The 11,089-nt window shown below is 50.5% G+C and overlaps 4 protein-coding genes across 4 annotated transcripts in view; 2 read left to right on the top strand and 2 right to left on the bottom strand.

The window, feature by feature from the left end:
* The window catches only part of CSUI_005369 (endonuclease iii family 1 protein), a 10,006-nt gene extending 7,016 nt beyond the window's left edge, over positions 1–2,990 (bottom strand). Inside the window, exon 1 of the mRNA XM_068065545.1 lies at positions 35–2,990. Coding sequence (XP_067922481.1) covers positions 35–1,702 — 1,668 coding nt within the window. The 5' untranslated portion in view covers positions 1,703–2,990. The remainder of the gene's footprint in view (positions 1–34) is intronic.
* Positions 2,991–3,260: 270 nt separating this feature from the next.
* Positions 3,261–7,374, top strand: CSUI_005368 (3-mercaptopyruvate sulfurtransferase). Its single transcript, XM_068065544.1, has 2 exons — positions 3,261–6,064; positions 6,776–7,374. The coding sequence occupies exons 1-2, from the start codon at positions 4,517–4,519 to the stop codon at positions 6,992–6,994; spliced, it is 1,767 nt and encodes a 588-aa protein (XP_067922480.1). The 5' UTR covers positions 3,261–4,516; the 3' UTR covers positions 6,995–7,374.
* An 812-nt stretch (positions 7,375–8,186) lies between these two features.
* Positions 8,187–9,735, bottom strand: CSUI_005367 (uncharacterized protein). The gene is made up of 2 exons (XM_068065543.1): positions 8,958–9,735; positions 8,187–8,714 (listed from the first exon to the last, which is right to left on the bottom strand). Exons 1-2 carry the CDS (start codon positions 9,448–9,450, stop codon positions 8,539–8,541), a joined length of 669 nt encoding a protein of 222 aa, XP_067922479.1. The 5' UTR covers positions 9,451–9,735; the 3' UTR covers positions 8,187–8,538.
* Positions 9,736–9,852: 117 nt separating this feature from the next.
* CSUI_005366 (uncharacterized protein) lies at positions 9,853–10,515 on the top strand (the record flags this gene model as incomplete). The annotated part of the gene is made up of 1 exon (XM_068065542.1): positions 9,853–10,515. A coding segment is annotated over one exon (183 nt), but the record flags the coding sequence as incomplete, so codon positions are not given.
* Between the last annotated feature and the right edge of the window lie 574 nt (positions 10,516–11,089).

Below are 11,089 nucleotides of genomic sequence, written 5' to 3'. Positions count from 1 at the left end.
AGATAGATAGATAGATAGACGGCTTCTAACGAACCTTAGCTCGCATGTCTTTGATAGCTTCCCATATCTCGTGAAAATGAGGAGGCAACTCAGAAGGAATCCTTGAAGAAGATTTAGCGTCATGAGCGTCACCGGCATCGATCTTCTTGTCTTTCTTCTTCTTTTTTTTCTCTTCACTCCCTGCTTGCATACCTTTCCATGCGAGGTCTTCAATATCGTTCTCTCTATGGTCTTCTTTCTCTTCTTCTTCTTGTTCTCCTTTTCCTTCTTCTCCTCCTTCTTTTGCTTTTCCTCTTGCTTGATCTTCTTCACCCCCTACAGACATCTTTTCCTCCTCACCATGGGTATAAGAAGGTGTCGAGCTTCTTGTAGTTGCTCTCATTCTTGTTCTCTTCATGCTCTTAGGGCCACTTACTTCCAGCCTTTCTATTTGTGTCTGGTGACTTCGCTTCGAACCACTTCCAGAGAGAAAGAATCTACGTGGAGATAGGACAGGCGAAAGAGAAGAAGAAGAAGGAAGGGCGTTTTTCTGAGGGGGGGTCTCTGTCGTGGAGAGGCTGCTCTCGGTCTTCGTCGAGTGAGAAGAAGAGAGACAGATGAACCCTGTACTGTTTTCTTTCTCGTTCTTCTCTCCTTCTTCTTCTTTCGGTGATGGGCTGGGAGATTCTCTATCAACTGTATGTGACCGATGTAGCTCTACTGAGGAAGAGAAGACGCTTATCTCTCCTTTACACTGCAATGCCTTTTCTTCTACAGGAGTCTCGTCTGTATGGGGAGAAGAATCTTTTCTTTTCTCGAGAGAGATAGCAGAAGTCGTGGAAGTATCACAGAGCAAATTTGAGTAACGATGTGTATGAGAGTTTCCCTCATCTTCTTTTTCTTCTCCATTAAGCCCCATTCTCTCCTTCTTCACTCTCATCTCGTCAGGTGTATATACACCATGAGGAGCATGCGACGTCGTCGTGTTGACTCTCTTGCCATCACCATCTTGTTTTGAGCTTCTATTTGTCTTCATCTTCTTATGATTGTTGAGTGGCCGCAGGTTCTCATTTCGAAACTTCTCGAGCTCCTTACTGACTTCAACCGTTAGAATCGTGTGCCCCTCTTTCTCTCCATTTTCCTTCTTCACCTTATTCATCTCTCTCTTAATCACATCATTCTTCTTGTTCTTCTCTTTCTGGAGAGATTCTCCGGTGGAGTGTGAGCTCTCGCTTATTTCCAACGACATCAGGCGAGGAGATCGACGGGGTAGTAGCCGTAGCTCTACAGGCGCCTTGGCCTTTAGAGAGGGAGAGGAATGCAATACCATGCTGATAGAATACTTGCCTAAAGTGAAGATCTTTGTGCGAAGTAGAAGGGCAACATCTCTCGATCTCGAGAAGGCAAGAAAGAAGAAGAAGAGAAGCTTCTCTCCAGATCTTCTCTCAACTACATGCTGCTGCTTCGTGAAACAGAAGGGTGAAAAGAATAAGGAAAGTTGGGTCAAGCTTTGCTGGTCCTTAAGGAGATTTCCTACCACAAGAGAAAGAGGTGTGTATCTATGGAACAAGAGGAAAGAGGAGGAGGAGGAGGAAGCGTTGGAGGGAGAATGGCGGGCATGTCGAAGGTCAAGTGTGAATGCAGAGGGAGTAAGGAAGATCAAAGGAGAAGCAAAAGAAAGAAAAACAACAAGAAGAAGCCTCTCCAATAGAAGAGTGATCATGTCCTATCTGTTGGGCTGTCTCAAGCCCCTTGAAAGACTCTCATGTATCGCCTGACAGATAAAGAGACCTTACATGTATACATTCCTACATATAGACAGGTATACATAGTCATACAGACCTTCGGTGTGCGCCGTAGACTTCTGACCTTGTAAAGAGAGAAAGAGAGGACAAGGGGGCATGATGTATTATAGATTTCAAGAAAGGGAAAGAAGAAGAATAATGGCTAGTAGGAGTGTAGTTTCTCCTTGGTGATCATGTAGTGGAACAAAGAGAAGAAGCAAGTGAGAGCAAAAGCAGAAGGGGGGGGGGGAGGAAGAAGAAGAACAACTGGACTTTCTACTATGATGACGGCGTGTGCGTATGTGCTGTTTGGCTCTGTGAGGTGATTAGGTCGACAGGAAAGAGGTGGACAGAAGATTGACTGCAGAGAAGAAGAATGATAGAGATGTTGGGGGTCCTTTAAGTGAGTCGAGTACTGCTGTGAACTAAAAGAATGCAAAGAAATAGAGGCATGAAATGGAGCGTTGACAAATAGACTCCATCTTTCCACCTGACTTGATACCAAAGGGAGTCTCGGCTGACCTCTTCAGGTGCATGCACAGTCAAGGTCTTCTATCCTCACAGGCATCTGTACTTTCCTGAAGATACCTTGGGAGAAAAGGAGAATGGGAATCTCCCTATTATCGGTGCCAGGAAGACAAGGTAGAAGAAAGTACACCAAACACGCCGGGAGGCGAGGGCGAAAAGAGAAGGAGACAAGCAAAGAAGAAAGACGAGAAAGCGGGAGCTTCTCGGCACAGCTGAGCTAATTTCAAGAGATCCAAGGAACCATTGTCGAACTAGGAAAAGGTGTATGAAGGACTGAGTATCTTGCCCGCCAGGAAAAGACTGTCTGTGAGGGTATCATGTCTGTAGGTATGGATGAAGCGCTGGAACCTCCAGCGGTGTTTCATATGGAATATACATCCCTTTTTTATGCATGGAGTAGAACCAGATTTCCAGCTGCGAATGAACAAGCAATTCTAGGGTGGTCAAGTGGCCAATGATTGAAGACAACGGTCCGGACTCCCTGCGCGATGCACACGCGAAGAAAACACCCGTTGGTCTGTAGCGGCGTAAGGGAAGTAACGAGAGAGAGAAGAGTCAAGCCAGAGAAAACAGATTGTCGCTCTGAGAAGGTCAAATAGCGGTAGTAGCATAAACAGCGTAGACCGGGGAGTTAAGGAGCCACAGCGATATAGATTACGGAAGCAGAGACGAGACCTATTCGAGAAAAGAATGACTTAGGAGACTGTCATAGAAGGACGAAGACAGGGTCACTGTCTATATGATGATGAGAAGGGAAGAAGGTATTCTATGAATGCCTTGATAGATATTAGCTAGTCTAGTTCGAGGTTCCTAGCTGCATGCCCTCAGATGCGAAGTCGCCGGCAATTGACTACGCATGTCTGTCCGGTTGTCTACTCTTCCCTCCTCGACTGTTCATCGAAAACTCACTCTTCATAGGTCCAGAAGAGACGCGGTTTCTCCGCTCAAGCAGTTCAACGTCTCTGAGGTGCTATATTTGTCGAAAGAGTCGAGCAATGAGTTCCCTGAAGGCAGCCTCGGCAGGGAACGAGTCGTGAACGGCTGGTGGTGAGGAACGCATGGGAGAAACAACCCCGAGATGCCTGTCATCTCCGGAGAGTATGCACTGTACGTAGTCTTCATGACTTTCGTGTCATTTGCTTCCTCTCGTCTCAGTTTTCCTCCAGATTTACTCTACCTTACTCTGTAAAGGCCTACATCAATGGACGCTGCGACCCTGCCCACCCAACCGTGCTCTGGGAAGACCTACTACCTCCCGCCTCGCTTCGTAGCAGCTCGGCAGGCCCTGCCCCCCTTCCTGCGTCTGGCGACCGAGCCTCGGCATCTACTAGTCTCCCAAAACATTTCCGAACGTGATCGAAGCAAGTCACCAAAGTCTGGCCGGCAAAGAAGCTGACTTAGCTCTATGCACGAAACTTGAGTCATCCACTCGATTGGCATCCGGACCCATTTCTGCGTAAGGGGTAATAAGTAGCCAGGCAGCAACTGCAGTTCCTGCCGGCTGTCAGGTGGAGGAAGACGTGTTGTGTATTTCTGAGAGGAAGCGATGATTGTTCTTTAGAAAGTCATAAGGAAGCGAAGTTAGACCGAGCAAGCCAGCGTGACGGAATTGCCACTCCAGTTACAGGTGCGTGGCGGTAGCTTTCCATGAAGAGCGAGGTGATGTCATCTGGAAGAGTCTTGCCTACGAAATTCTTCCCCGCGTCCCCGGGAGAATCGATTCACTAGTTGAAGGCAACTTCCGACCTGTGGAGAGCGCGGGACACATGGGCTTGTTCGTAGCATGCTTCTTCTTTGGGCGGATTCTAGATAATCACTTGATTTGCTTTAGAAACTCCGTCTGTTTACGTATTGGTCACTCTGTCTTCTTCCACACACCCTCCTCCGCGCCGCCTCCGCGTTCCCTGTTAGCGACAGACTGCGGGTAGCTGGTAGAGCGCCCAGGGGGTGCGTTTTTGATAGGAGCCACAGCAGAAGGGGGCGGCTCACTAAGTACGTGAATGGCCTCCCGCGATCAGCCAAAGAAGAACAAATGCTTCTCTACTTGTGGATTTCACCTGAAGGATCTGTTTTTTGGCTTGAAGATCACAAACTGATTGACTTGCTTTTAGTCTGAGTCTGGCTCGACTTGTTGTCGACGCGCTTTAACGGTGGTGTCAGGATCTTTTTCTTCGAGTTCCGTTCTCGGTTCTGCTTGCGAGAACATTGTTGTGCCATAGTTCCAGATGGCGGAAAAAAAGTCTGATTTTGTTCCCCCGGTGATCACCCCGGCGGAGCTAGCGGGAATTCTGCAGCGATTTGGCTCACCATCACAGAAGAAAGAGATCGCAGCCTGCCAAGCACACTGCCCATCGAGTGGTGCGCAGGGGTCCGAAGCGAGCTGTAACAGAAATTTCTCTGATTCCGTCGTCAGGTTGCTTGCGCCGTCAAGCTCTGAAACTGCGAGTGACAAGCCGGGGCAAGAGAGAGGAAATGATGGAGAAGGAAGTAACGGGCAGGCTCGTGTGTTTCTTTTCGATGCGTCATGGACCCATCTGCCCATGTTTGGAGGCCGTGATGGACTCAAAGAATATAGAGAGTCCGCTCGTCTACCACACGCGGTATTTTTCGACATCGAGGAGTGCAGCGACACAGAGCAGACGTACCCGCATATGATGCCCAGTTCTGTAGATTTTGCTTTCTACCTGGAGAGGAAAGCACACGAGTACAAAGCTCGTATGCATGCAGTCTCTGAAAACAAAGAGGAAGGACGCCCACCATCACACACCTCGGGAAAGGTTGCCTCGGCAGAAGTCGACCCGAAGCGAGATATCTTCGTGGTGTACGACGGTGTGGGCCTCTTCGCGGCTCCACGTGTGTACTTTATGCTCACAGTGTTCGGATGTAAGAACGCTTTCGTCCTAGACGGGGGGATCAAGCGCTGGATTGCTGAGGGCTATCCGATTGAGAGTGGACCAATTTCCGACGGTGTGTCTACTGAAGAGCTGAAAAGCACCGGACACTCTCACAAAGCAAAAGAAGGGGAGGAGGGCAACGATGGTGGTTTCGGACGTGAGCGCGGCAAATCGTATCCAGGGGAAAAAGCAGGAAAGATGATCCAGGCCACTGCCAAGGCATGCACAGATGCATTGAGGGCATTATCATTTCATAGTGGCTCTCACAGCGGAGCGTCCAAGTCTCCGGCACGTCACGGTGAAGAGCCTCGCGACGCGCAAAAGCAGAACGTGATTGGAGTCTCGTTAGATACAAGCCGAGTAGTGGAGTACGAGAATATTTTATCGGTGATAGAGAAAGCGAAGGCCGCAAATGATGAGAAAGAGCCGATCGCTCCAGACGTCGAGGACACCGAAGACATGTCACCCGATCGCGTAGCTGCTGCAGCTATCCCGGGTGTGCCTTTACTAGTAGATGCTCGGTTACCCGGGCGCTTCAAGGGAGAGCAGCCTGAGCCTAGACCGTGTATTCCTTCGGGGCACATTCCGACTTCTATGAATCTACCGTTCACCGAGGTGGTGAATATCCATAGATACACAAAGGCAAAGGGAGGTACAGTTGTAGATCACTTGTCTCCTTTTTCCACATCAACCGACGCACCATTTGCCTACCATACTCTCAAAAGGGGATCTGAACTGAAGCAGGCGTTGGAACCAGTGCTCAGAAGAGCTGGAAACTGTTCATCTTCTGGAGATGACAGCAAAAAGGACGAAAAGAAGATTTTCCTCACCTGCGGAAGTGGAATGACTGCCTGTATTCTTTACGTCGCTCTTGTTCAAGTAAGTTAAGATGCCGGAAGCGCTTCAAAAACGACAAACAGCGTCTGCCGAGGGCACTTACAAATCACCGCTGAGACAGATATAGCGAACGAGAACTTTCTGTTAGCTGTCTTTATGGAGGCAGGACTATATCGCGTTTTAGTTTCTGACTAAGAATACGTCCTTTATGTACCTTGCTATCATGCGTCGTGGTTGTGGCTGTATCAGAGCGAAATGGCGTATGCAAAATGTACGGATGCTCGCATGCACGAAAGCTAGCTCGTGTCAAGAAGTACTGCTAGCAAATGGTGCTGTGTCTAGTTTTTCTCGGGTGCCCAGCCGAAGAGGTAGGGGGATGTGTCACTCTGTTTGCTCTTTAGCCAAGAGTCCTTTCGCCTGTTTTTCAACGACGATCTCGGTGAAGCTGACTACGCAGATGTCTTTTGTTTTTACAGATACTGAGGGTAATGTCTTTTTTACCGGCGAGGGAAGAGGGGCTGAGTGTACGCGGGTGGTGGCCTGAAAATTCTGCTGAAGTTACAGCACGGGAGCCTGACTGTCAGCGTAGCTCTTTCTCATCTATGAGTATAGCCCGGAGGGACATCCACTAGGCGATTGATCTTGATAAGGCTGACACGCGGGAAGGTATCGCCTCTGTCTTGCAAGGAAGTATGATTGATGAGCATAGATTTCTTCCTCTCTCCTCTGTGGTAACTGTAACGTCTCTCTTAGGCAGGAGTCCACCCCGACTGTTTGGCGGTGTATGACGGCAGCTGGGCGGAGTACGCCGAACGGCGTCTATTGGAAGCTCGGGGAGAAGGCATCACTCCGGCTCTGTCTGAGGAGCAGGCCGGAGAGTGGAAGAAGAAGATCATGGAATGTCGGGCCTCTGGAAGCATGGATGAGTTCACTGTACCCCCGGGTGAAACCATCGCCGAGGCCGTAGCCTAGAGGGCTCACCACTGCGTCTCTTGTTTGGTGACGGCACTTGGCTCGTGTCTAGTTCATTGTACGGGAGTCCCAGGCTCGTGCCCGGCAGTTCCCGATTTCATATGTGGTGTCTTTCGTGTGTCGTCAACGCTTATGAACTGAAGGTGTTGTTGGGTTTTTCTTGTGAGCACACTCAGTCAGCGGGTCTAAGCGTCGGGTTCTCCGATAAGGAACCTTTTTCTCTTGACCGGGCACCTGCCGGATGAGGAATTCACAGCTGCATTTTAATGAACGGAGCCATACACGACTCCTGTGGTGTTGAGATGGTGAACTCGCTGACCTAGCCAGTTCTGCCTCCAGTATCCTTCAACGATGCAGTTGGTGTGCCTGGGGAGCAAAGCAAGTAAAACGTTTCAGGTTTAACTCACGAAGCTTCGCATGGTTCTCCGTACCTTAGCAAATCTTGCAGGAAGTATCGTAGCTCCGCTATCAATGTCACGGAGCGCAGTTCCGACTTGTAATCACAAATCGAGAAAAATAACCACGGACGCCAACGCCGTTGAACTAGAATAACCAGGCGTGACCCCCTTGTCACTAGTCGCCTTCCCGGGAGCGGCACTGCACAGCGCATACTAGGGTATCCTTAGTGCAGATTCGACTGCGGATATATGTCTAGCTCAGTAGAAGAGGTGAAGGGCCACAGTCGTAGTGCTTTGATTGTAGCTTGCCGTATGAGAAGCCTCTTTCTACAGCCCTAGAGCCGAATATCTACACAAATGGCACCTGTCAAAAGCTCGGTGTCAGGTGCCAGCTGCGCAGCGTAAGAAGCTCCACTGGCCTAGCCGAGATGTTCCACAGGCTTCTGAAGCAGGAGAGCGCCACAGTTTCCTTAAACTTCTGGCTATGGCTTAGAATTACCCGTCCAATACCCGTGCCCCCCAAATATTTTCGAGCGAGGATGTCTGTTAAGGATGAGACTGGAGACGGAAACTCGTACTCACTGATAGTTTCTATGTAGCTAAACTCCAACGGTAGAGATTAAGGGTCGAACAAGCGTCTCGACGAACGCAGCTACGCCTTCTCTTTCAGAACATGCCGGGATCTGGTAACGGCTGTAACGCCACGCTAATTGTGTTGCGAAGGAAGCTCAGTTTTAAAACACGGCGACACCCTACCAGTAACTTACAAAAAAAAGGACGGTCGCATCGCGGCAATGCGGAGTCATGTTACACCCTCGGCGGCTACTAAGCCACCGCCGCTGCCCTTGAAAAAGTGTACCATCCTACTGAGTCTGACGCCCGGTCAACACGCGCGAAAAGGCGAAACGACCACCAAAATTTGGAAAGCTTCACGGAAAAGAAAAAGAACAGACAATCGACCTCAATAAGAGCGACAAAAAAGCCTGAGTGACGCAACTCTGCCGTGGACAACAACAAGTAAGAAACGTAAAAGACATAGAAATAGTCGACGTACACAGATTCGCGCCGCCTGAATGACTGGTTCTCGTGAACGCATCCTGAGGGCGTGTACGCATCCAGCCGACATCACTTAGGGTTTCTGACCCCTCACATCTGGTTCGATCGCTGCGGGTCCGCGCTGCTTGTCGGACCGGTGAGAACAACCTCATCAGACAAGGGCGCTTCTTCGCCTTCGATGATGTCAAGATCCGCCTCTGTGAGACCGTACTCCTTCAGCAAGCGCTCACGTATCAGACGTTTCCGTCTTTCCCAAAGGTATTCGCCTGTAGAAACAGGTACACATATAAACGGCTAGGAGCATCAACGGAAGGGATCTTTTATCGGAGCTGTACAGAATTCCCAGAGGAGCAGGCACAGTCGGAAGGTGACAAATCTAGAGCACGTCTCAGCTGTAAGGATCTCGCGTACGTCAGAAAGTCCTTGGTCCGCAGCCATCCCCGCTGTAACCCACCCAGCTACCACAACGCTGGCTGTGGCCACGGCTAGGAGCGGAGACTTGCGCGTACCTCTTGGGAGATGGTAGAGGGTATACAGCATGACAAAGACAACTAGACAGGACAGGATGAACTCCTTCGGGTCGTCACGGGGAGAGATGAAAATCCGGCCTCTCTTGTACGGCCCTGCCTTCAGATCCATGTCCCGCTTGCGAGCGAAGGGCGCGTCACCGAAGCCATGCTTTCCTCCCGCCAGTTTATTGCTGGGTCCATGTTCGGTGGCGGACTTTGTATCTCTCGTCGGCGGCGCGTTCGTCGAGAAGCTGCGAAAGCGCGCTTCCTGATTGGCGAGGGTTGACGGCAGCCGAAGAGATGGACACTGCCGACTGGTGTCTTCACGAGAACCCGGGAGGTAACGGGAAGCTCTCATAAATTGGAATCCCTTATCAACTTGAGTCCTGCAGCGAGAAAGGTTGGCCGTACACCTGCAAGACGTGCGAGGGGAGGACCGTAAGCAACTGCTCGGTAGGCAGCTTGCCGCACAGACCACTCCCCTCCTCAGCATGATGCAAAACTCCGACAGTACACAATACTGGTCCGGTCCGTTAGCTAGGCAGTCAGTTATCCAAAACACGTAAAATCAAGAGTCAAATCAACTAGTGAACCGCCGTGGTGCCCAAACGCCTCGCTGACCGGAGATTCATTGGGAAAGAGAGAATAGCAGCAGCCGTGCGAGTAGCTAAAGGACAGCAAGTGTCATTATACAAGGCACCGACGGTAACTAGATGGTCCGTCTTTTCTGTTTTCTGTCACTTCGAAGGCCATTACTACATTCTCTCAACTTACTGGCTGAACAAGAATGATGTAGCCCAGTTGGGCCGTCTGCATGTGCATGCAAAGGGGCCTTTCAGTTTCTGGTCAAATCCGCGCACGACCTAGGTGAGTGTCTTTGATCCGGAGGACTCTTCACCCTCTGCCAGCGCTCGCCCTTCTCTCAGGAGACAAGCCGCTTCCTCCTGCACTGGCGTTGTGACGCTGGTCTTGTCTTGAAGTGTCCCGTCTGGAAAGAAGTTCCGTGTGTGAATGGAAGTCCTTCCGACCAATTCTCTTGGGGCTTGCGGACTGCATTTGAGACCCACCGTCAGCAGTAGAAAGCGACGAGCCAGGTTGTAATCGACGTCCACTTTGTCACGTAGTATGCTGAGGAGTTGGTGCGCGCGCAAGCCGAGGGGGCAAGGAGCAGGCGGCGGTGTGGTGAGCGTGGCAAGGACGGTATGATAGTTGTTGATGTTGCATAGCACGCGCGCGCTCTCGGTGTTGTGTAGACCGAAGCCTAACAGCAACAAACAATTCCTGTCTTACGGCTTCGCAAGCCCGGTCTGTTGAGAGCATGCCTGAATGGCTTTTCACTTTGGCCGCACCGGTGCTGGCCTGGCGCAGCACCCACTTGCCACTTGAAGCACACAGGTGACGGACAGATTATCAATGTGGTCCGCGGGAGTGCGATATGCCCTTAATGAACTCACTGCTTTGGCGGCAGGAAACGTCTACTCTTGCACGTGGACCAGTGAGGTGTAAGCGATCAAACGCTGATTAGAAGAATGCGTGTCTCCCTCATCTAATGCACTAGTATAGCGACGGGCATGCCTCGAAGGGCACGAATTGCTCGTCGGCTTTGCCTTTCGTAGACGCTTTTTCAAGTCTTGCATCTAACGGACCCCTGCGCACCCTGTACCGAATGGCGTTGGGAGCTAGTGATAGGGCTGAACATGGACCCTCCCTAACGAGAAGAAATAAGAGACAGCTGCTAGCAGCCACTCTTTCGGGACGTTAAGCCGCACACTCTGTCACGGCGTGGTCCATGTCAGCCCACGGAATGCAGGATTCCGGAAAATCTGGAATTGCGGGGCAAAAGCTATGCCGGATTGTATAAGTCAGCCTAGGCTGCCTTCGTGCTAAGGAGGAGTATACCGGAGAGGCAGCCCGCACAGAAACACTGAGGACCATGAAAATTTCCTGATCCCGGTCTTCTTTAATGGTATCAATTTCTTTCTTGGGCTTTCTAAGGAAACGGTTTCGTCTCCGTTCAGAGGAACGGCCGTAAGCAGCAATCTCTCACACGATGCGAATAGGGGACTATGCGTCTGCAGAGAAATCCAGAAGCCGTTAATGAAACCTGATAAGCTTCCTAATCAAAGAGCGCG

Source organism: Cystoisospora suis (assembly GCF_002600585.1).
Source record: "Cystoisospora suis strain Wien I chromosome Unknown contig_2602, whole genome shotgun sequence".
NCBI lineage: Eukaryota > Apicomplexa > Conoidasida > Eucoccidiorida > Sarcocystidae > Cystoisospora > Cystoisospora suis.
The sequence above is the reverse complement of the archived record's forward strand: the minus strand, read 5'-3'. Positions and strand labels throughout refer to the sequence as shown.

What these genes read in the sequence shown, in the direction of transcription:
- CSUI_005367 (XM_068065543.1), bottom strand. Translation starts at nt 9,450, where the DNA reads ATGCTGAGGAGGGGAGTGGTCTGTGCGGCAAGCTGCCTACCGAGCAGT. An exon ending in CCTCTACCATCTCCCAAGAG is followed by an intron (nt 8,715 to 8,957) that starts GTACGCGCAAGT and finishes CTGTTTCTACAG; the next exon opens with GCGAATACCTTTGGGAAAGA.
- CSUI_005368 (XM_068065544.1), top strand. Translation starts at nt 4,517, where the DNA reads ATGGCGGAAAAAAAGTCTGATTTTGTTCCCCCGGTGATCACCCCGGCG. An exon ending in TTTACGTCGCTCTTGTTCAA is followed by an intron (nt 6,065 to 6,775) that starts GTAAGTTAAGAT and finishes CGTCTCTCTTAG; the next exon opens with GCAGGAGTCCACCCCGACTG.